The 22,978-nt window shown below is 38.6% G+C and overlaps 1 protein-coding gene across 1 annotated transcript in view; it reads left to right on the top strand.

Moving 5' to 3' along the window:
- The first annotated feature begins 1,355 nt into the window (after positions 1 to 1,355).
- Positions 1,356 to 22,978, top strand: part of pde8b (phosphodiesterase 8B) — a 95,109-nt gene continuing 73,486 nt past the window's right edge. The window contains exon 1 of the mRNA XM_088910641.1: positions 1,356 to 1,637. Within this exon, the coding sequence (XP_088766767.1) occupies positions 1,356 to 1,637 (282 nt within the window). The remainder of the gene's footprint in view (positions 1,638 to 22,978) is intronic.

A 22,978-nucleotide genomic window follows, 5' to 3' on the forward strand; every position in this document is an offset into this window, starting at 1 on the left:
AAGACACAGTGTGGTACAGAAACATTTTGCACAGATATATTGTATATTTATTTTGAAATTCAGACTGTAATATGCTTCTAAATGTACTTAATGTTCGTTTAGTACAGTCTTGTTTGTTTGCTTAGGCTGTGATACAATCTACTGTAAAACATTATAAATACAGTTGTGATATTGTAGTATTGAAGCATATTATGGTTGATTGACAAACTGTAGATGTTTATACAAATAACGCTCCTGTTGTTTTTTTTTGTTTGTGTTGACGTTTGCTACATTTGTTCGTTGAAAAAATTGAAAATGGCATCCAACATTATACCATGGGTCCGCGATAAGGATGACCAATAACCTTTTCCTTTTTAATGAAGACTGCAGCTGTCGCAAATAGCAATAGGTCCATATGACTAGATTTTGCCAGTGCTTTTATATATGCGGGGTTTCGCAGTGGTTGTATTGATATCCTTGTGAAACCATAGAAACGGTTGGAGTGGTAGTGGAGAGGGGGCGATGAGGTCAGCAGACTAGAGTCCTGGAGCTGGGTTTAACCTCAGGCTCAGAGGATGTTGTGGGCTCATTGGAAATCTATCAGAAAATAACACCATATCAAGGAGGTAATACAGCTTGGCGTAAGATGCGTCTGAACCGACAATGCATAATTAATGATTCCGGACTCTGATTCTAGCACAGGCGTTAGTGCTTGAAGGCTGTATCACTGAAAGGAGACGAATGCAAGACCGGTTGAAATTGGCAGTCTGCAGACGAGACGAGAAGCCTGTCCAACTGTATAGTGACTTGGAAGTTAAAGGATTTTAAATGAGAAATGCTGTTTAAAGCAACAGCGGCCGTTTGAGATATTTTTTTTCCAGGAGGGATTTTAATTAAGGAACACACGAATAAAATATGTGAAAAAATGCAATAAGATGTTAGAAAATTAACCATATCGGCGTGTGGATTTCAGTGTCATCGTTTCTGGATGAAAAATTATTTTTAAGAAAATGCGACGGCATTTGAATGCACTACCGAATGTTTTTTTCAGCTGACAGTAGAAAGCAAACACTGTAGGATAGCGACAGTAAAGGCAGAGCCTAATGGAAATGTATATGAAGACCACGGAGTACAAGCATTAACAGGACAGAAAAGAGGGGTTGAAATATCCGGGCGAATTAGCAGTATTTTCCCCTTTATGTGTTTAAATGCACAGAGGGGAAGAAGAAGGGGGAGTTGAGATAGGGAGTAGCAAAAGCAACACTTGAAGGAAGGGAGAAAACAGTGGCAGTGGGGAAATAGCAGAAGACTCGAGACAGCGCAGCAATCGGATTCATTAATCTGAGCTCTGGGCTGCGCAGGGAGCGTTGAAAGGTATGGGCTGCGCTCCCAGTATTCACGTCTCTCAGAGCGGGGTGATCTATTGCAGGGACTCGGACGAGTCCAACTCCCCCCATCAAACCACGACTATCTCGCAGGGTACCGCGGCTACTCTGCACGGCCTCTTCATCAAGACCGACGCGGCTGACTCCATCCCATCAGTTCTCGCCTACCAGAGCAGGCACACACGGACCAACTCTCGCCGGGACCGCAGAGAAAACAGCGGAGGACACAGCTGCATTGAGGCCGAGACACAGACGAGCCAAACGAGCGTTAAGGTACTGTATGGGCGCTAGTGAAATCAATGGCTTGCACCTTACCACAATATAAAACTGATTATTAAAAAGTAACTGGTTTAACTAGTCTGTGGAAATGTGGATAATATTCGCGCTAAATATAGTACAGTATTCATTAAACATGAATGGTTTCTTAAAGATGTTATATTTGTATTTCAATGTAGGAAATATGGTACAGTACAACCATATAAAGAAACACCTGTAATTTGGAATATAGTCTTTCTAAACCATTATACACTAGCCACTACTAATCAGATGGGCGAGTAATGTCAAGGGATACTTTAAAAATAGATGTTGAAACTTTACACGCTGTTATTTTCCACTTTGGCATACTGTATCTCGGTTATTTTTCGCGCCGAATGTTCTAAATTGTGAAGAATATTTATCTTCCACTCCCGCTCTCTTTACAAATGAAACATTGTAATCAAACATAAGTTATACTGTAGCTATTTCTTAGACTTAAATGGGTTAAATCAAATCTGCAGAGCAAATTTTAACATAGCAAAAGTCAGTCCTGTCAATGAAGAGTCAAAAGGCCAGAGAATGTAGTTTTCTACGCAGTCTTTCATGTTCGATAAAGTGAATTGCAGGTTGCAGTATAATCCTTGCGTTATGGGGAGGGAGAGGAGGGGTTAGGGGTTATACCATCCAGGGAAAATTTTAATAAACAGAGTAGTGTCATATTCTTCTAAAATGCAATTAACACAAAATGTATCCGTAGCTTCAATTTATTTAAAGTCGTGCAGACGATATTAAGACACCTTTGTTCTTGGAATTCTCAAATTTATATGCAACACCTTTACACGTTTGATGGGTGTGTGTATAGTAGGCTAATAATTGTAATTATTTTTGTGTTCTCTAGTTTTGAAAAAAAATAATAATTTGTAATTCGTGACTGCATTAAACTGTTAGATCATGATCTATCCTAAGCATGCTTTATACTAATCTCAAAACCTTTTGAGCAAACATCATATGCAATGTTGTGTACATTACAGTTACAATCTATCGTCTTATGAAAACTAAGTTTGTGCGCCTATCTTTAGCTTGTAAATGGACATTATGTACACATCGAAATATGTCCACATATAACTTCTTAGCAGCCAGCTCATTTTGTCATATTGAAAGGCTTTCCCCAAATGTGACTCAATTACTGTTCCCAGGACATGGATCTCTAATTATTGTCATAATTTGTTTTTATTTTCTTGAAAGAAAGTAGAGCAGACTGTTAAAGTCATCTGCATTTTCAGAAATGCCATATGAACCACAGCATATGAAAATATGTTACACAAAATCAGTTAAGCTGCACATACTTTTTACATTTTTATTTTGGTTTTAGTTTTTCCTGTTTTTATGAGAAACATTTTCATTTGTCTGTACATTTGCTATAGGTCTTTAAAATTATGATCAGAACCACTGTCAAAGTAATACTGTAGCTATAAACACACAGTGTTGTACTTTTGAAAATAAAACTAAGAGCTTTTCTCAGATTTATGCATAAAAATTGTTAATTTATAAATTACTGGTATGAAAAAAAGTGTCTGCAGTTTAGTTGTTGTTAGTTTGATTTTGTTTTGGATTGTGTTTCTAATTTTAATGCTTGTAAGGACAACATGGTATAGGTTTGAAATAAGGACTTCTAACTGTTGAAGCGATACCTTTCACATTTCCATTTTAAAATCTTTACCGTAGCTCAAAGGAGGTGCTGTTAGGAAGCAATTATAAGTTCAGAAACATTATAAAATGCTGTGAATGCATGTTATTGGTTACTGCTTAAAGAATTTTAAAGTATAACTTGGAAATATTCTAAAATACACAAGTATCCTCTATCCTCAGAATATGACCACATTGCAGACACACATAAAACAACAATGTGTGTGTTTGTATGTGCCAATGTAAACACAATTCAAGTCACAAACAACACAATTACTGACAATATATGCAATAAATCAATAGTGTAAATTAAGCACTGTTAATGTATTATTAACTAAACCACAAAAGGCTTTAGTAACACAATCTGAATGATAAAACACAACCAAAGGTAATTACTATGATATTTTAGGATGTAACAATACTTCAAAACCTTGTTGAGATTATCACTCATTGAATAGAGTTTTGTAAAGGGAGGTGTCCAGACCACAAACATATTTTATCTTCAGCAGAACATTCCAGCTCTACTTTCTTTATGTCATAAAACATAGTTTTGATCATTTAAAACCACAGTAAGAACAGAGCTTTTCTGCTTCTGTCATTCAACAGCAGCAGCTTTCTGCAATCTACTAGCAAGGTGGAAGCTGCAGTACTTTTCTTTGGCTTGTGCTACTTTCAATGTACGACTAAACACTTTTTTTCTTTTCTTTTTTTTACGATGTTGTTAGTCATATTGTAATGATAAAAGGCAGCCAGTTTGTTTAGTAGAATGGAGTAGTGTCTTCTTAATAAAGGCACATGTGACCACCGTTTAAAATGTCATACAACACAAGAGATCTAAAAATACAATGAGTACATTAGAGGACTACTCTTCTGACATAGTAGTTGCTATGAAGAAATGCACGAAGATGAAAAACAAATCTAAAGTATTTAAGACCTTTTCCTTAATTAAAACAAATGATTTGACATGCTGTCATGCACATACAGAATATGTATCAGTTCATTGTTGTATTTTTTTTAAAGAAAATAAGTTGCATTAGCTTTATTACGCTGCAAAACAAAATCTTGATATGTAACTGAATCCAGTTACATGTCAAGACTGATCAGTTCTTGTTTTCTTAGACAAAACAAAATGAAGCATTGTGTAATATTTCATGTGCTGCAGTCTGGTATGCACAGATCAACTGCCAACATTTTTAGTGTCCTTAGTGAATTAAAGTCTGCACAAGTGCAAAATGCAACAGTTAGGATAATGGATGTTTACTGTCTTTGTATATTGAATATTATATATTCATTTTTTCCTTGGTTTGGTTAGATTTCACTAGAAGACAATATAAATAGCTGGTGCATGAAGCTAATGCACTCAGTTACTTGAATATGGGTTTATGTTTACATATTAGCACAATTTCCCATATATCCATCCATTTTCTAATAGCTTCATCCAATTCAGGGTCACAGGGTTGCTATCTTGGCAAGAAACAGGCACAAGGCAGGGTACACCCTGGACAGGATTCCAGTCCATTGCAGGGTATACACACACACCAGGTCCAATTTTACCATAAGCCAGTTAGCCTACTAGCATGTCTTTGGACTGTGGGAGGAAACTGGAGCACCAGGAGGAAACCCATGAGAACACAAGGAGAACCTAGAAACTCCACGCAGAGATAACCCCAGGTCCTGAAACCAGGGCCCCAGTGCTTACCACTGTGGCACTGTGCCACCCTGTTTCCTATTTATGTCATAGTGATTTTTGGTACTGTCACCTGACCAAATACTTCTTCTTCAAAAACGAATTGCTTGAATAAAAATAGAGTGGGAGTACCATACATTCAGCTCTGTAACTGATGTGTTAGGAAGAAGTGAGAAATACTGGAAACATTCCCAAAAATGAAAGACATGAGGTGTGATGTGCAAAGGAAGGTATACTGTATATAAAGACTATATCAATTTCCATGACCATCGCCACCATCCATGTTATTGTGAAAACAGTTCATGTACCCAAACCTAATGCCATTAATATATATATATATCACAACACGTACCTAGGAATTTCCCCCAAAAAACTGAATAGATCTCTACGTTGTGGTGACATTCTGATTACCAAAACACCAAATTATAGTGTAGCTTTTAAAGCACAGCTGGAAAACACAATACAGAACTCCTGATTGAGCTCTGTTTTATAGAAATAACTCGGTACTGTTTTTGCCAGAATGAGTAAACTAAATTGAAATGTAATAAATATTCATTATATAGTTTTAGACTGGCAGTGTAAATGTTACAGATTAAGAAATGTCAATCAAATAATAAATAATAACAATATGTAATAAAAATAGTATTATTTATAGACTGTATTGCTGAACTATTAATGATTTCAAAGCCTAATTTAAAAATCCATCAATCTATTTTCTAACTGCTTTCTCCAATAGTATGCAATGTGCGTAAGGCAGCACACTCCCTGGTTGAAACACCTGTCCACCACATTCTAAGCGGTACAAGGTGCATGTCAACCAGAGTTCAAGTTTTTAATCAGTAACAAATATTTATTAATGGCAAAGTACAGTGCTCTGTGTCCCAAAAATATACTGCCCCATCCAGAGAATAGTCCCACCTTAACCTCCAGAACAGGCTCCAGGTCGTCATGGCCTACACCAGGAATGAGCGGCTTTCTGACAATCGAAAGATGGATACAGTACACAAAGATTATAATAGTGTGTGTTAAAACATAGGACATTTTTCCTTGACTGGGTTTAGGCAGTTTCTTTAGTAATAATTCCATGTAGACTTTGATGATTGCAAAGATCTTCTGTCTTTCTATAGTTGAATTTGTCTCAGTTATAATTAGCAAAAACATTGGTATCATGGGAGAAAACACAGAACACAGAATCTACAATATGTAGCAGACACATGCACAGATATGAATATGGCCCTTTGTAATCTGTTTGTCATGTGATGGTTCTCAGTTGTTTACAGTATGGAACTCCATTGCGTGGCAATATGTATGCATTGGTGCTTTAGTGCAGTATTCTCTTAGGGAGCCTGTACTGCTGTTAACATTCTTACAGCATATGCATTGTCAGACAAGAGCATAAAAGCTTCAGTGGGATGTCAGAGAGCGGTAAGCTGTCAAATAGTGGTAGAAAATGTTCTTTTGCTACCCAGGGATTCTCAGTACACATGCAGATTATTGTTACATCATGATGGACAACACACTACAGCCATATAGGATTTATGATCTACTGTTAATGAATCTTTTTTTTCTGCGCATTTACTGCAGTATTAAAGAAATTAGTACTATGGTTACATTTTGATTACAAAACATGCACCTTTTACTAATACTACTATTTTATTTTATCTAGTGCCTTCATCTCAAAGCATTTTATAGAAGGTGTGAGAATTTATAAGAGCTGCAAATTACAAAATAAGCAAATAAGGAGCGCAACTGGTTAGAGGTGCTGCAAAGATACATGGTCTTTAGAAATAGATTTGGAGTAGGTTCAAATTTTGCCAGGGATCCTGCCTGCGTCCTACAATGGGGAACAATTATGAACATTTATCCATCAAAAACAACACAAGGTGGAGAAAATGGGAAGCTGAAGACAGCTTCAGCTTTCTCAGCTAGTGGAATCGTGTCTATGGTCAGAATCATCTGCAGAGACAAGAATGACATGCACCTAAATGTGTCGCCAACTGGCTAGGTACAAGCAACTATAGAGCAATTCCAAAACATTTGCACTAGAATGGAAAGGGGAAGAATTTAAAGAAAATCTGTAAGGAAAATATATAGAAAGCACAGACAAAAATGTATTCCTGGAAAAACAACAAAATGAAAAAAGTCATGGTAGTTAAATGCTCACACCTTAATATGAGTATTATGAGTATTGGATGCAAAAAGCAGGAAACAGAAGAAGCTTCATTAGATTTAGTAAAATTTATTGTTACATTGCTAACAAGAGAATTGTGGGAGTCTATTACAGCATTGAGAGAGAGGAAGAGAAAAGCTGGCAGATGGGGAGAGGTAGTACTACACATTAAAAACAACATTCTAGTAGAGGATGATAAATAAGAGTCCCAAAAGCTATATGAGTCAAACAAGTAAAATAATACAAAAGGCATGGTGTTAGAATTATGTTCCAGACCACCAAATTCAAATATAATTTATAATGCAGTCTTATATGATGAAATAAACGAAGAAGTGGTTTTCATGGGAGATTTTAATTTCCCTTGCACAGACTGGGAAAAACTCACTGGGACATCAGCAGCAGAATTGGACATAGAAGACATGGATATTGACTGCCTGCTTAGTGTGTCAGAGCACCTAGTAGAGGGAATGCTTGCATTGATTTAGTCTTTTCTAACAGCACAGAAAATAGATAAGCGAACTTCCAAGAGCATAATAATGGCTACAAATGAAAGGATGGGCTCTGGTTTAAGCCTATCTAGCCTGTTTGGTTGTTAGCAGTTAATGGAATACATCTGGTTTCTCTTCTTTGGACTGTTTCAAGAGCAATAACATATTTTCTGTAAGGTGACTATGATCTTAATATGGTATTTTTTTAAGTATACTGTCACGGACGTCCAAAGGGACTAACCGTGGGGAGCAGGAGAGCGGAAAAAGACCCATATGCGTAGCGGAGAGACGGGAAAAAGGCCCGGGCTCATAGTGCAAAGAGTTCAGGAATGCCGTATAGAAACCTATGCCCTCAGGGAGCGGACGTGGGGCGCCCTGGTACTAGGCGGGTCTCAGGACATCCGAACGTCAATGCTGAGCGAGGACAGAGTGCAAAACCCGGAAATATATAGCCCAAGGGAAAGAGAGGGACAGGAAGGACAGCAGACCGGAAACTAGGGACAGGACAGAGAAGGAGCGCCCTCTGGCTGCAGAGGGCGTGACAGTACCCCCCCCCTTCATGGGCGGCTCCCGACGCCCATACAAATAAATGAGCTGCCCAGCACTGGGGGGAGGAAAAACCTCATTTAACTGAAAGGAAACCTCCGGGAATCCACGGCTGAGAGCTACCCCTTCCTCCGGGGTATAAACCTTTATTGGATGGAGAAAGGGGGGGTAGAGAAGAGCTCCGGAGACTAAAACAAAAAAGTAAACAAGCACAAACACAACAGACAAAAACCTGGGAAAGACCAGGGAGACAAACCACACAAAACAGATAGGACCAAAAAACAGGTAGGAACCAAAGTTCCGAGACACAGGGAGCAGGGGGGAACAAAAAGAAGGGGAAACCAGGAAGAAAAAAAAATCAAAACAAAAGGCAAAAAACAAGAAAAAACAGCAAAAAACCCCGGGGAAAAATACCGCAGACTGGGCAATGGGCACGTTCACATTCTAACGCTGATATCGGAGTGGACAACCTGAGGAAAGCCAGACCGAAGTCCGCTCACAGACACAGATGCCCGGAGTGATATCCAGCGAAAAGAATGGAGGAACGGCAGAAAGCTTACCATTCTATCACTGATATCGGAGAGAGCAAGACCAGGAAGAGCCAGGCACGAAAACCCGCTCCAGACACAGAAGCTCGGAGTGATATCCAGTAATAAGAATAGGAAAGCCAGCTCAACATTCAATCACTGATATCAGAGTGATCTACCCGAGGAAAGCCAGGTGCAGGACCCGCTCACAGGCACGGAAGATCGGAGTGATATCCAGCGATTAGAATAGAGGAACTGAAAAAAAAAAACAGCCCAGAGAAAAAGAAAAAACTGCGGCAAAACAAAAAGCGCCGCTCGCGGGGTCAGTAAGTGGCTCAGCATTCTGTCATGGACGTCCAAAAGGACTAACCGTGGGGAGCAGGAGAGCGGAAAAAGACCCATACGCGTAGCGGCGAGACGGGAAAAAGGCCCGGGCTCATAGTGCAAAGAGTTCAAGAATGCCGTATAGAAACCTATGCCCTCAGGGAGCGGACGTGGGGCGCCCTGGTGCTAGGCGGGTCTCAGGACATCCGAACGTCAATGCTGAGCGAGGACAGAGTGCAAGACCCGGAAATATATAGCCCAAGGGAAAGAGAGGGACAGGAAGGACAGCAGACCGGAAACTAGGGACAGGACAGAGAAGGAGCGCCCTCTGGCTGCAGAGGGCGTGACATATACTTTAAAACGGTACAGTTTCAGCTAAAATATTCAAAAGTTATGTCAACAATACTTATGATTCAAGAAAGCAGGCTATGAAAGAAATGAATTTAAGAGAGGCAGAACTGGACAGGAAAGACGTAATCAGCAGAAAATCAATTAAAAATAATACAAGGAGAGCATTGAAAAAGAACAGTAACCAATTTAAGAAGTATAATAAACACAAGCAAAAGATAAAGAAGATATTAGAAAGATTGAGAGAGACAATTGAATATTGCAGTATTTTTCAGTATTTTATTAGAAGAAGAACAGTACAGAATAAAGTAAAGTGTCCCAGAGATAAAAATGGAAAACATTTAAAAGATTACAGGGAAATACTATAGCTGATGTGTTTAATGAATATTTCACTTTGGTGTTTAACAAGGAAGGAACAGACAACATGCCTCAGGCTGAGTAAACACACAAAGTCCAATATTAAATAATATTAGTGTAAAAGAGACAGAAGTGTTACAGGTACAAGAAGCACTTATGATAATAAATCTCCAGAGCTTGAGTTCTTGACTTAAGAAAAATAATTCACAGACCATTAACATTACTCTTCCAGCAGTCTCTTGAGAGAGGGGTAATTCCTACTGACTGGAAAATTGGTACTGTAGCTTCATAAAAAGGGTGGCAAAACTGAACTAAATAATTATTAAAAATTGTGATCTTATGTCATATTGCATGTGAGGTTATGTAAACAATAAATAGAACTAAACTAGAGGATCATCCTGTATTTTAAAAAAATATTCTAAATTGCTGTCAGCGTGGATTCAGAAAATGTAGATCATGTTTAACTACCAGTAATGGATAGAAACAGAAATGGATAGCATATGATTTGTTATATTTACTGTAGATTTTATGGTTTTCCATAAAGTTTATCATACAACATTATTTTTCAAATTGCAGGCAACATCAGCATTTGAGGTAATTTGTGTACTTGAATTAAAAAAAAAAGATAAGAGGTAAATGCTGAAATTGTGGGTGTTGTAATTAGTGGAGTAGCTCAGGGATCTGTATGAGGTCCACCTATGTTCTTAGTTTGTATTAATGATCGAGATCCTTTATAGTTAGTAAATTAGATTCATGTGGAGAGCTAAATAAACAAGTAATATTATCTGTGGTATCAGGTTTTAAAACAAATTCCAGATGATAAAAGTGCATTTTCAAAAGGCATTTCTTTACACAAAGGTTTGTGAGATTGCTGAACATGTTGCATAGCCATACTGTTTAAGCTGACACTTTGTTTTTCAAGAAGTGACTGTTGTATCCCACTGCTAAGGGTGGGAATATCTGCAAATCTATAAGTTGTAAGGCAGACCCACATGCTGGGTGATAGGCAGAAGAGACAGGAAAAATTACAGGTGGGAACTGTGCAACAGTGCACTGACTAGGGAGGCTGCACAGTGCTGAATGTACACAGAAAAGCTTAGCAGTGCTGCACACACACAGATTTCTTGAGAGTAGTCAGGGTCCAGTGAAGTGAGGGTCAAATACAGGATGACACAGTAGCACAAGGGGAGAATCCAAGTCAAAGTCGTAGGTAAACGAACAGGGTCCAAGCAGAGTAAGCAGAGAAGTGTAACTAGCACAGGGGGGAATGGGGGTACTGTAGTCTTAAGCATAAACTGAGGTTGGGATTCCAACTAAGCTATAAACACGATGGGAATAAAGGGCTCAGAGACAAAAGTCTCTGACAGAGCCCTGAGCTCTGTCACATCAGAGATAATGTATTCTAAACCACCTGAAGCAGATGTTGTCATAAATTGTCTTCAGGTGGTCCAGGTCTCCAGTCAATTGGTATCTGTGGCAACCTGTGCTGAGAGACAGGTTGGAGAGTCATGTAACAGGCTGCAGCATCAATGCTAGCTTGCCCTGCCGCACATCAGCAAGGGTGAACACGACAATGGCTGAATAAGATCTTTGGATCAATTAGCTACTAGAAAATAAATGTGCTGTATGGGCTGAATGGTGCCTTCTTATTTGCAGCTTGCCCTATGTTTAATGTCTTCAATGAAATGCCTTTAATATTTTACACAACCATTCCATCATAGTGTTGAGCATTTTAACATACATTTACTGATATTTAACTCCCTTCCACTTTTTGATTTTGTTTTTGTATTCTACTATTTTGTTGAATTACAACTTGCTGAAATTCCAGTAGCTCATGGTAATGGTATGGTACAGTAATGGTACTGTACATACTACAGGACCTTAGAATAGCGGTCTTCCCTATACAGTGTATCTCATGTGGCTTGCTACAGTTCTTGCTGTGTTGCAGAATCTGCAAGAAAAATATATTTTTTCATTCATTTTCTGGTATTTGTTCATGGTTCTCTTATGGGGAATAAGTGATTATACCCCACCACCAATGTGTGGTAAGGTACCGAGCTAGTAATCTCCTAATTTGGAATACTTAACCGCTTCTGGCTGGGCTATTGTGATAGATGCAAAGTGTGAGGTTAATGTTCTACCAAACACATTTGTATCTTTTGCCATGTGACTTAATGGCAGCATTCTAGCTTTGATGTGGCACACTGCCTTTTTGCATGGGCCTGCTTGTTCTCTTAAGTGGCCACTTATTTACAGTATGTACCACAGGCCTATAAACCTCTTGGTGCTGTATATCACATGAAAATTAGGCTTTAAGTGCAACAACTGATAAGTAGGTTATTTGTATGATTAGAAAAGTAGTCAATATGGATGAAAATAATGAATTACTGTGTGTGGTATGACTTCCTCGTTCAACACAGTGTTTCTGTTCTTTTAACTCTGTTTAGTGAAGGAGGCTGCAAATTTGTTTTCAAAATTTAAGTCACACGCCAGGTCAGTTTAAAATCTTATGAAAAGAAATAGGAATGTTTGCTACAATATTGCCAGTGCATTCTGGCCTTTTCTGCACAGCAGTGGAATAGTAAACCATATGATTTCAGTGGAGGGAATATCTGGACCAAGACAAAATTCATTGAAAGTGCTTTCTAAAAAAAACCCACCCCAAATGTAAATTCTGGGATTGTTTTTCCTCTAAAATCCATCCATCTTCTGAACTGCTTTATCCAATATAGAGATACTGGTGAGGTTATTGGCGTCTAGGAAAATTGGCCCTGGTTTGATTGTGTGCGGCCAGAAAAGAAAATTATCAGTATTAAAAATAATAATATTGCTTGATTTAGATTATTTTGTTTAAAATGCCACTTAAAATGCTTAACATTGGTAATTCTAGATAAAAGTGAGCGATACAGTATGTTAGTGTAAATCCTGCTTGGGAAGTAGCATGGAAAAAACGTATGCTTTTACATTCCCCAAACACCCTTATTTAACCACTAAAAAGTTATTACACGTAATGATAAACCACCACCCTGACCACACAAAGTCATATCAAGGAACGTAACTCATTTTAGTGTAACGTAACTTACTAAACTTTTAGAAAAGGTAGATCAATACAATTGGTAGCTATACAGTACTTTTTCAGTGATTATTTTTTCTTATCATTTCAAATTGGGTGCATTACCAGACAAGTCCCTTTATTTGTTTGCCAATTACAATGATGGAATGCCAGCTCTAAGACTTTGCTGTGCAAGGAGGATGAAGACAGATGATATGAGAGCAGCTGGTAGCTTATCCAGCAAGTGGAGGTGCTGCTACAGTACATAGTACACTTACACCTTCATCTGAATCTGTCCTGTCCAAATTCACCAGTACACATTACTACTACAAACCATTAGCTACTGGTGACAAGTGACATGCCCAAATTTGAGCTGAATGATTGAATGACACTCAAGGTCTTCCTCGGTGGTTATTTTACTACAACACCAATTTCACTACAACATTAACAGAATTTGATGTTTGGCACTCAGAATGTAAATGGACATTGGTAATCTTGTAGTAGTACTGTAAGACTGCAGGAGTAATTGCAGGGGATTCACTCATCTTTCGCAATTTATAAAGTATTCTCTTTTTAATGCAAAAACAAAAGTATGTAGAGTATTTACAATTTACTGCATTTCACGTTTTTTTCATATAGGATTGCTTATGAAATATAAACCCTGGCGCAGCAAACTGATCATACATTGGAATTCATTCTAGTATTCCAAGTTTCCTTTAAGAAATTGAAACATACCTGCATTTTGCATTATAGGGCTCGAGTCAGCTTTCTTGATTTAGGCTTTGTTAATTTTGTGATGTACCCTATGTGGTACAGTATGTTCTGGTTTTTATTTACATGTGCCTTCAATTGCTTAATCAAGATAATTGTTTGTTACATTTTTATAATATTAATTCTTAATATTAAGCACTGTTTATGGATTTGACAGGGTGTGATGTAGAGAACTATGGCCTCCCATGATCAGTGTTGCTCAACTTTGAGCTATTCATACAGTGAAATTGTATTCACCTGAGGTAACCTCACTAATGTGGTGCTATGTATTCCACATAATATTCAGATACAACGTTATTTTCCTTAATGATTAAACTCTGATAACAGATCAAGCTACAGAAATTTACGCTTTCACTTCAGGTGTTTGCTCAGATTATAATTTTTTGAATATGTGGACTTTACATGGTGCAAAACACAGCACTCAGATGTTTTAGCATCGGTAAAATGAAAAATTCAAGCACATTTCACATATTGACTTCCATGTGATCTAGTATGCAACAGTGTACTTAATATACTCTGTAACACGAGGAATTAACTGCAAAACAAATGTTTGTAGGCTTGCCGTGTCTCCAATAATATAAGCACTTACATACTTAGCAGCCTGCTGTATTTACATAACATTTGTACAGATAACAATTATAGCATGTACCTCATTAGTTGCTGCCCAATGTAATCTTTGTCCAAAACAGGCAAGGAATTGAACAGTCTGTTCCCACTAATTTCTGCTACATAAACATAAGGAAGAGGTGTTACATTTGTCTATTGGTTGTTGTTAAAAGTAGATGCCCTTTCAAGGTCTCTTAGTTAAGCTTGAATTGAAGGTATTGATAATTTCTATATCAGTTAACAGGTTTCTGGCCTGTGTTATTTTTTTCCTAGGTTTCATCAAAAAGTTTTGAAACCTTTGTTGACATCTACAATCTCCAGATATGGTGATAACAGGAACTTGGTAAAATTGGGGAGCTTAACGCTAAATCCTTTTAGATGGGACTACAGTATGTCTTCTAGAGTGAGTTATCAGCATTTTAAATAAAGACTGCATATTATGCTTCTTAAGATGATAAAATGCATATTATTGTAATTAAAGACATAATAACAGCACAAGCCATCATTTGTGATCTTGATAACTTTACAAACTTTATGTGCTTGCACAAAATTATTTTATTTTTGTACAGTGCAGATTTTAATCATAATGCAAAAATACGCAGCCTTTACATGATTTTAACTTTTGACATCAGTTAGAATCTTCATCTAGTATTAGATTTAATTGTTTCTTCTCTTTGTGGTTTTGAGGTACAGTAGTTACTTGTAGATTGTTTCCAGTCAAATAAAAAAAAAATACTATCAGTCACTCCTTGAAAAATATTTCATTTGAGAGGGTTTTTCATTTGAATAGTGTATAGAGGCTGGCAAAAAACAACAGTGTTAAAATCCATTTGAGTTTATCACTGTCATGCTCAAGTGTGTTTTGTCGGTGGTAATATATTCTGAGGATCTAGTGTTATTTTTTTAAGTAGGTCAAATATGGTGCAGTTTACAGGCAATTGTAAAAAATGAAATTAATATATATGGCCAATGAAACTGTTTTGGAATATACAATAGAGGAAACAGACATTATTATTCTAGAATTGTTCTGCCCATTTCTAACAACAATAACAATAAATGTATTCACACACAGTAGCTAAAACAGGTAGCATTTTTTCCTCACTCTAAAAACAGTGAGGTCTGCTCTTAAACAATGCACTAGTAAATATTCCTGCCAGCATTAAGCAACGGTTGACAAGATATGTACTGTACTACTTTAAATGTCAATAGTTAAAAGTGCCTAGATATTTGACCCTTAAATAAAAAAAAACAAGAAAAAATAATAATATGTAGAGCAAATTATTTAAGCGGGGATTTTTGTACAATTCATCTGTGTTTCCATGTGTCTGTGCCTTATGCAGAAAGTGATTACACTTACTATGTATGCATTATACTGATTAAACTCACTCCTGGCATGTGCTGTCTTTTCTGTTCTCTACTTCATGAAGTTTAATTCATGCTGATTCAAGCTTAAACATAAACTCCTGCACACAACTGACAATACGGTCGACCCCTCACTATAACTGGAATATTTGGTTGTTAACATGCCTTAATTTTGAGAGATTAATTAGTTTGCTGATCAAGGATTTTAATATGAACATTATTTCATTTCCAAGTTTCTTAATTCTGTGAAGTGAGCAAGGTGTCTCTTAGGTCAGTGCAGTTTGATAGACCTTTTCTTAATGTTTCTTGTTTTTACTAAGATTGCAAATACAGTGGGTTGAAGGGTTAATTTTCTTTAACCTAAACAAGCATGCTTTTTGAGGTGAGCAACTGAAATATTTTTATGTCATTACTGTTTTCTATTACATATTTGCAGCAAAGTACTGTTCTTTTTCACATCTGACTGGGATAGACTGCAGTCATTTTCTTCCTCCAGTCAATATACAATAATACTTTTTTCATTTCTGGCAGTACAATAAAAAAGAATAATAAGACCATTTAGCTGATGCTGTTATCCAAAATTCTTTCACTCTACCACTCAACCTTGGTTTTGTACAGTTGTTCTGTTCTCTGGACGCACTCTGTATATAGAGGGAACATTACAGATAGACAGTGATCACTTCATGAAACAAGACCGAGATTTCTTAAGTGACTACAAAGTTCAAAAGGGTCCTCATAGGATAGCCTTGGTTTGTTACCAAGTTATATACTCTTTCTTGCTTTTACTTTTTAAATATTATATTTTTTTTGTCTGAATTCTAATGATTAACAGACTTGGTGTATGTTTCTCAGCATTATTGATTGCTTGACGTTATCCATGTACAGTACTTCAGCTCAGTGAGGGTCAGTCTGTCACTTAACCTGTTATATAAAGCTCAGTGATCCCGAGGCTATTCTGAAAATCCTTCCAAAGAAGGAAAAAATGAAAAGATGAACTGTGTTTTGTTCACAAAGACAGAATTTGGAGAACAGTAACAGCTTTGTGAAATGGGTCCATTAAAGTATGTGTGTAATTGGACAGAAGATAGTTAAGGTGAATAATCAAAAACATCAGCTGTGTGCATCTATTACAAATCTATCTATAGTGCTTTCAAGCAGTACTGAGATGAAAGGCCTGTATCTCTGTATAAGTATTTGGTTGCCAGGTGACTGAGTGTAGAGAGGGCTCTGATGCACTGGAAAGGAGCCTTTTATAAGCACCACTGATGTCAGTGTTGGATAAACCTGTTCTATTAATGTTTAAAAAATGTGAGATAAATAATAATGCACATTACAACGAGAGACGTTTTAAAAGGAATTTCAGTGACCTTGTCCCATGGTGATCAGAACAATAACCTAAATGAAAAAGAAATTGTAATAATATACACAGGACATTTGTTTTATATTAAATATTATTCAAGTAGCAGTATTCACTTTTCTTTATATTTACATGACCAGTCTAGATTTGAAATTGTGCCATTCTTTCTGTTTTGGCATCATCTGCAAATTTAACTGGTTTGCCAACTTGATCAGAATAGTACGCTCTGATATACTGTAGATCAAGAAGCGAAACCTACTTAAAAACCAGTTCCTGCATAGCACTGATTACATTTGCCCAATTGGAAGTTGTCCCGCTTCAGATGATACACACGGCTTTACTGTTCATTCATTCTCCCTCCATGTGCTTATTTTACCTTGGTTTCTGTTAGCTTTTAATTGGGGAATCATTTTTTTATAAAGAGGTTTTTAGATAGATAGATACTTTATTGATCCCGTGAGGGAAATTGCAGTGCAACAGCAGCTTTACACAGACAACACAGCCACAGTGTGACGAATGATACAATAATAATAATAGTACAATACGTACAATACAATCAGTACAGTGAGGGGTGCACTAAAAGAGTTACTCACAGTCCGGACACACAAAGAACAAACTAGAACAGAACAGTATGCAGAAAAATCGTATAACACATATGAATATAAATAAAGATGTAATATAGATATAAATAGATATAAATATAAATGTATTGCACGGGTCCCTGGCATATATTGCACAAAAAACGGTTCTGAACGTGAAAAGAAAGAGAGCAGATGTAGCAGTAGATGTGTAGATGTGTTCAGTCCAGAAATAGGTCACTGTCAATGTTGCCTCTGCCCAGACGCAAGGTGGATGCGTTGTACAGTCTTATGGCAGAAGGCAAGAATGACCTCCTGTAGCGTTCCCCGTCGCACCGTGGATGAATCAGTCTATTGCTGAACGTTCTCTTCATTTCTACAAGCCTGTCTAGGAGGGGATGGGAGACGTTGTCCATGATGGCCTCTAGTTTGGACACCATTCTCCTCTCAGCCACTACCTCCAAGGGGTCCAGGTCAGACCCAATGACAGAGCTTGCTCTCCGATGAGCTTGTTAAGCCTTTTTGAATCCACTGCTCTAATCCCAGGGCCCCAGCATACCACTGCGTAGAAAAAGGCGCTCGCTACCACCGACTGATAGAACATATGTAGCTTCTAACTACATACATTGAAGGACCTCAGCCTCCTCAAGAAGTAAAGTCAGCTCTGACCCTTCTTGTAAATGGCCTCGATGTTCTTAGACCATTCCAGTCTATCGTTGATGTGGACTCCCAGGTACTTGTACGAGTGCACCATCTCCACGCCACTCCCATTGATGTAGACAGGAGTAGGTTTGACCTTTTTCCTCCTGAAACCTACCACTAGTTCCTTTGTCTTTGTTACATTCAGTTCCAAGTGGTTCTCCCCACACCACTCCACAAAGCTGCTGACCAGTCCTTTGTACTCCTCCTCCTGCCCACCCTTGATACATCCCACAATTGCAGAGTCATCTGAGAACTTCTGCAGGTGACATGAATTTGAGTTGTACTTAAAGTCCGAAGTATAGAGGGTGAAGAGGAATGGAGAAAGAACTGTCCCCTGAGGAGCCCCTGTGTTACTCACTACCTGTTCAGACACACAGTTCTGAAGTCTCACAGACTGTGGTCTGCCAGTCAGGTAGTCAGTGATCCACGAGGTCATGGAGGCATCGACTTGCATCTCCTCCAGCTTCCTCCTTAGAAGTAAGGGCTGGATGGTATTGAAGGCACTGGAGAAGTTGAAAAACATGATCCTTACAGTGTTGCCAGCCCTGTCCAGGTGTGAGTAGGCCCTTTGCAGCATGTAGATGATCCTCCACACCAATACTGGGCTGGTAGGCGAACTGTAAGGTGTCCAGTGATGAGCTAACCAGGGGTCTCAGGTGGGATAAGACCAACCTCTCCAGTGTCTTCATGACGTGAGAAGTCAGTGCAACTGGTCTGTAGTCGTTGAGGACAGAGGGGCGCCCTTTCTTTGGTACCGGGACCAGGCATGATGTCTTCCAGAGCACAGGGACTCTCTCCAAGCGCAGGCTCAGGTTGAACAGTCGCTGGAGCACTCCGCTCAGCTGATCAGCACAGGCCCTCAAAACTCTGGGACAGACGTTGTCTGGTCCTGTGGCCTTACCCTGGTGCAGCCTCTTCAGCTCCTTCTTCACCTGGTCAGTCGTGATGGTCAGCCTGGCCTGGGGGATGGTGCTCATAGCGCTTTCAGTGCTGCAGGTGTTAATGGCGGAGGTGTTGGAGAGTGGCAGCTGTGGGGGATAGGGGGGTGAGTAGCTGTCGGGGGTTGTAGCTGTAGGCGGCCATGATTGTGGGGTGATGGAGGAGGTGTTGGACAGTCGCAGCTGTGAAGGGTTAAGTAGCATGTGGCTGTGGGGGGATGGGTGTTGAGCCACAGGGGGCCCTGAATCAAACCTGTTAAAAAAGTGGTTCAACTTGTTGGCCATCTCCAGGTTCCCCTCCGTTGCACCCCCAGCCTGTTTGAAGCCAGTGATCTCTCTCATGCTGCTCCATACATCTCTCACCCTATTCCTTTGCAGCTTGTCATCCACCTTCCTCCTGTAGGCATCCTTGCTCTCTCTTAACTTCTGCTTTAGTTCCCTCTGTACACGCTTGACCTCTTCTTTATCCCCCCTCCTAAAGGCTCTCTTCTTGTCATTCAGCAGAGCCTTCAGGTCGCTGGTGATCCAGGGTTTGTTATTGGAAAAGCAGTGTAAAGCCTTTGGTGGGGATGGTGTTGTCTACACAGAAGTTAATGTAGTCAGTGACACAGTCCACCATGCTGTCTATGTCGTCCCCATGTGGTTCGCACAGCACATCCCAGTCGGTAGCCTCCAAAGCACCACGTAGATCCTCCATAGCCTCCTGAGACCATCTCCTCACAGTCCTCATGGTCGCAGGTTGGCGCTGGACAATAGGCGTGTATATTGGTGTAAGCAAGACAAGGTTGTGATCTGATCTGCCAAGGGGGGGGAAGGGCTGTGGAACTATATGCATCCTTAGCATTGGCATACAATAAGTCCAGTTTTTTGTTTTCTCTGGTCGGGCACTTAACAAACTGGTGGAAAGTAGCCAAAGTGGTGGAAATAGATACGTGGTTAAAGTCCCCTGAAATAGCTATAAAAGCGCTAGATATAAGAGATTTCTTTTATATAAGAGATTTCTGGGCAGTCAAAATATATAATGTTGTATGTTTTGTTTGTACCATTCTTTTTGTTTGTTCAACAAATTCTGGCAAGTTAGTAAAAAAAAGAGTTTCCTTCATGGAATTATTTAACAGCGGTTTTGGAGGAAGTAGATTGAAATCTTGCATTTCTGTTCTCTTCTCTATAAATACTCACCTGCTATGCGGATCACTTTTCCGCGCATCTTTTCTAGCCCTGCAGCATTTCGTTCATGTTAGAGACCAACATCTCTCGCGTCCGGCATTCCTGGACTTTACCTTTGTTGCTCCGGCACCTCATCATGCGTTCCGGCCTTTCTATTTGTAGCTCGGTTTGCCTCCTCCAAGCCAGGACAAGAGTCGCCGTCTCACCTCTTATCAAGCAAGCGGCTCTTTGACCTCAACCTCTCTACAAAAAAAACAACTGGTTCCCTGCACCAGCTCTCTTCTTCCAGTTTCCCTGATGTTGTCAGCCCTCCCTGGAAGGGGCAGTTGCAGTTGCTTTGTCTCCCATTCCCCCTGTTCTCCCCCCACCTTTGTTTGCCACAATCCCAGCTTGTTCTGCTCTTTCTGTCTCCCCCCTTTCTGTCCATTTCTGGTTGAACGTCCATCCCACTGCACCTACTGTACAGCCCGAGCCTTTATTTGTTGTTTCGTCTCTCCCCATTTCGCAATCCTCACTCACAAGTACAACTCAGTCCAATGAACTCTAGAAAGGTGGTTTGGGGTTCTTTTACTTCTTTTTAGGGGTTTTTGGCGGACATGACCTTATGGCCAGAGCTATCATTTCCTCAGCCATGTTGCCAAACTCTAAAATACTGTGTACTCGATCCCTTTATATTTGTTGTCTTGTCTCATTGTAATTAGAATTTGATTGAAGTACGGAACTAAATCTATGTTGGTTTCTTTTAAATTGCCATTGATTTACATCTGCAGTTCACCAATCTGTAGGCACCTCTAACATACTAAGGGAGAGTTGAAATGTTCAAGCTAGTTGTTTAGGAAAAACATTTTACATGTTTTCTATCTTTGAACCTTCTATGCAGTTTCTAAAATGTTCTTTTCCATTTTTTCTTAATAACTTCATTGAACCATTCAGGCTGCATGTTCCTAGTCTTGAACTTCAATTTTAGGAATTAATTCTTTTTTGAACCTTTACCATTATCTTTTTGACATATGACCATCCTGTTTCTATTGCTTCATTATTTAGCTGTTCCCAGTTCACTGCCTGCGAGCTCTACTTCATTCCTAAGTAGTCAGCTTTTCTAAAATTATAAACCCTCTTTATCAACTCACATTTAAGAGGCATCATATTACATGGTGTGAGACAAGGTCAATAATGTGGACTTATTGAACTATGACTTCAGTGGCAGCAAAAAAAAAATCAGGGCCTTTCAAAATGCCCTGCAGTAAACAAATATGGCTTTGAAAATAAGGATTTGGTTGTGTCTGAGTAATGAGGAATCAAAGGAAGCAGTAGAGGCCCAGTGAAAGATAAAATTTTAATGTCTTACGTAAGGGACACATATGCAGTGCCCTTGATCAGAGTGACAACAATGTGAATGCTATGCTTCTGTTTATAGACACGACTTCTCATTAAGGCAGAAGAGGAATCGAATATATTATTCCTCTTGCCATGAACACAAACTGTTTGTTTTTAACAAGTATCCAAGGAGGTCCTATGAAGTCATGTAACACAATACTTTTGGCAGACTGTTGTTGTGTGTTGTACCTTATTACCTCTGTGTACTTAGGTACAAAATACAGCGTACAAATTAGAACTAGATATCTTATAGTAAAATGCATTATGTTATAGCCAATAACAATGTCTTCAGCTATTATTTCAAGTAAACATCAACAACGAGTACTTTAAAGTTTTGCATAATTTACTGTTAATGGTGTGTGCATAAAATATTTTTTTGTAATGGAAAATTACCATGAGCACTTTTCATAGATAAATGTTCTCATGCTGACTTATGGGGTATACATTAACCTTAATGTTACCCTTTATCTGCATTGTTTCTATGAACTGTGACCTTACAATAGAAACTAAGATTGTTTAGTAGCTTAAATAATTTTTATTTCCTTAAATGATAAAATATCTTGAAACAAATACTAAATCATAGATTTAAATACAAAGTAAACATTAAATGTCAAGGCTTTAGACTGGATATAATAAATGGTCTGTATACTTTGTGACATTGTAAAAGTCAGTAACATCAAAGGCTTTCTAAAGCATCATAGTTGTACTGAGAGGCTAAGCTCTCTATCCTACCCACCAGATGGATTTGTCAATTTTTTCAAAACAAATGCCCCCTTAATGTTGTTTTTGGTTTTTTTGCTGCTCAGCTAATATCCTAATTCAGAATAAATGATATCATGGTCTTTCTTATTGATAGCTCTCCTTTAAAACATCTAGACTCTTTCCTAACTCTGTTTTCAATTTGTTGCACAAACTTGCTTTCCAACAGGTTCAGTTAGCAGACTGATACATGTGTAATTAGACCGAGGGGGTGAACTCCTTGCAGTGGATAAAGCATCAATTGCTGTGTTTGCTAGTCTCAAATACACTGGTACACAAGGTATAATGGATTTGGATATTCACATGCATAAGCTGTATTCTTCCTAATATATGGGGATATAGTTACTTAGCTCAGGATGGATCAATCCTGTTTCAACCCTTCCCTCTCTATTTTTGGTCATTAACCTTAGCCATTACACCTTTTTAGCTCTTCTTTATTTTATACCACCAACGGATCCTGTTTGGCCAGAGGTTGAGTCTCAAACCTGAGAATATCCCGACAATCAGACAAAACAACTTTCAGTGTAGCTAAATGCCTTGTAATATCCAATTTTATT

Source organism: Atractosteus spatula, chromosome 3 (genome assembly GCF_055471065.1).
Source record: "Atractosteus spatula isolate fAtrSpa1 chromosome 3, fAtrSpa1.hap1, whole genome shotgun sequence".
In the NCBI taxonomy this organism is placed as follows: Eukaryota; Metazoa; Chordata; class Actinopteri; order Semionotiformes; family Lepisosteidae; genus Atractosteus; species Atractosteus spatula.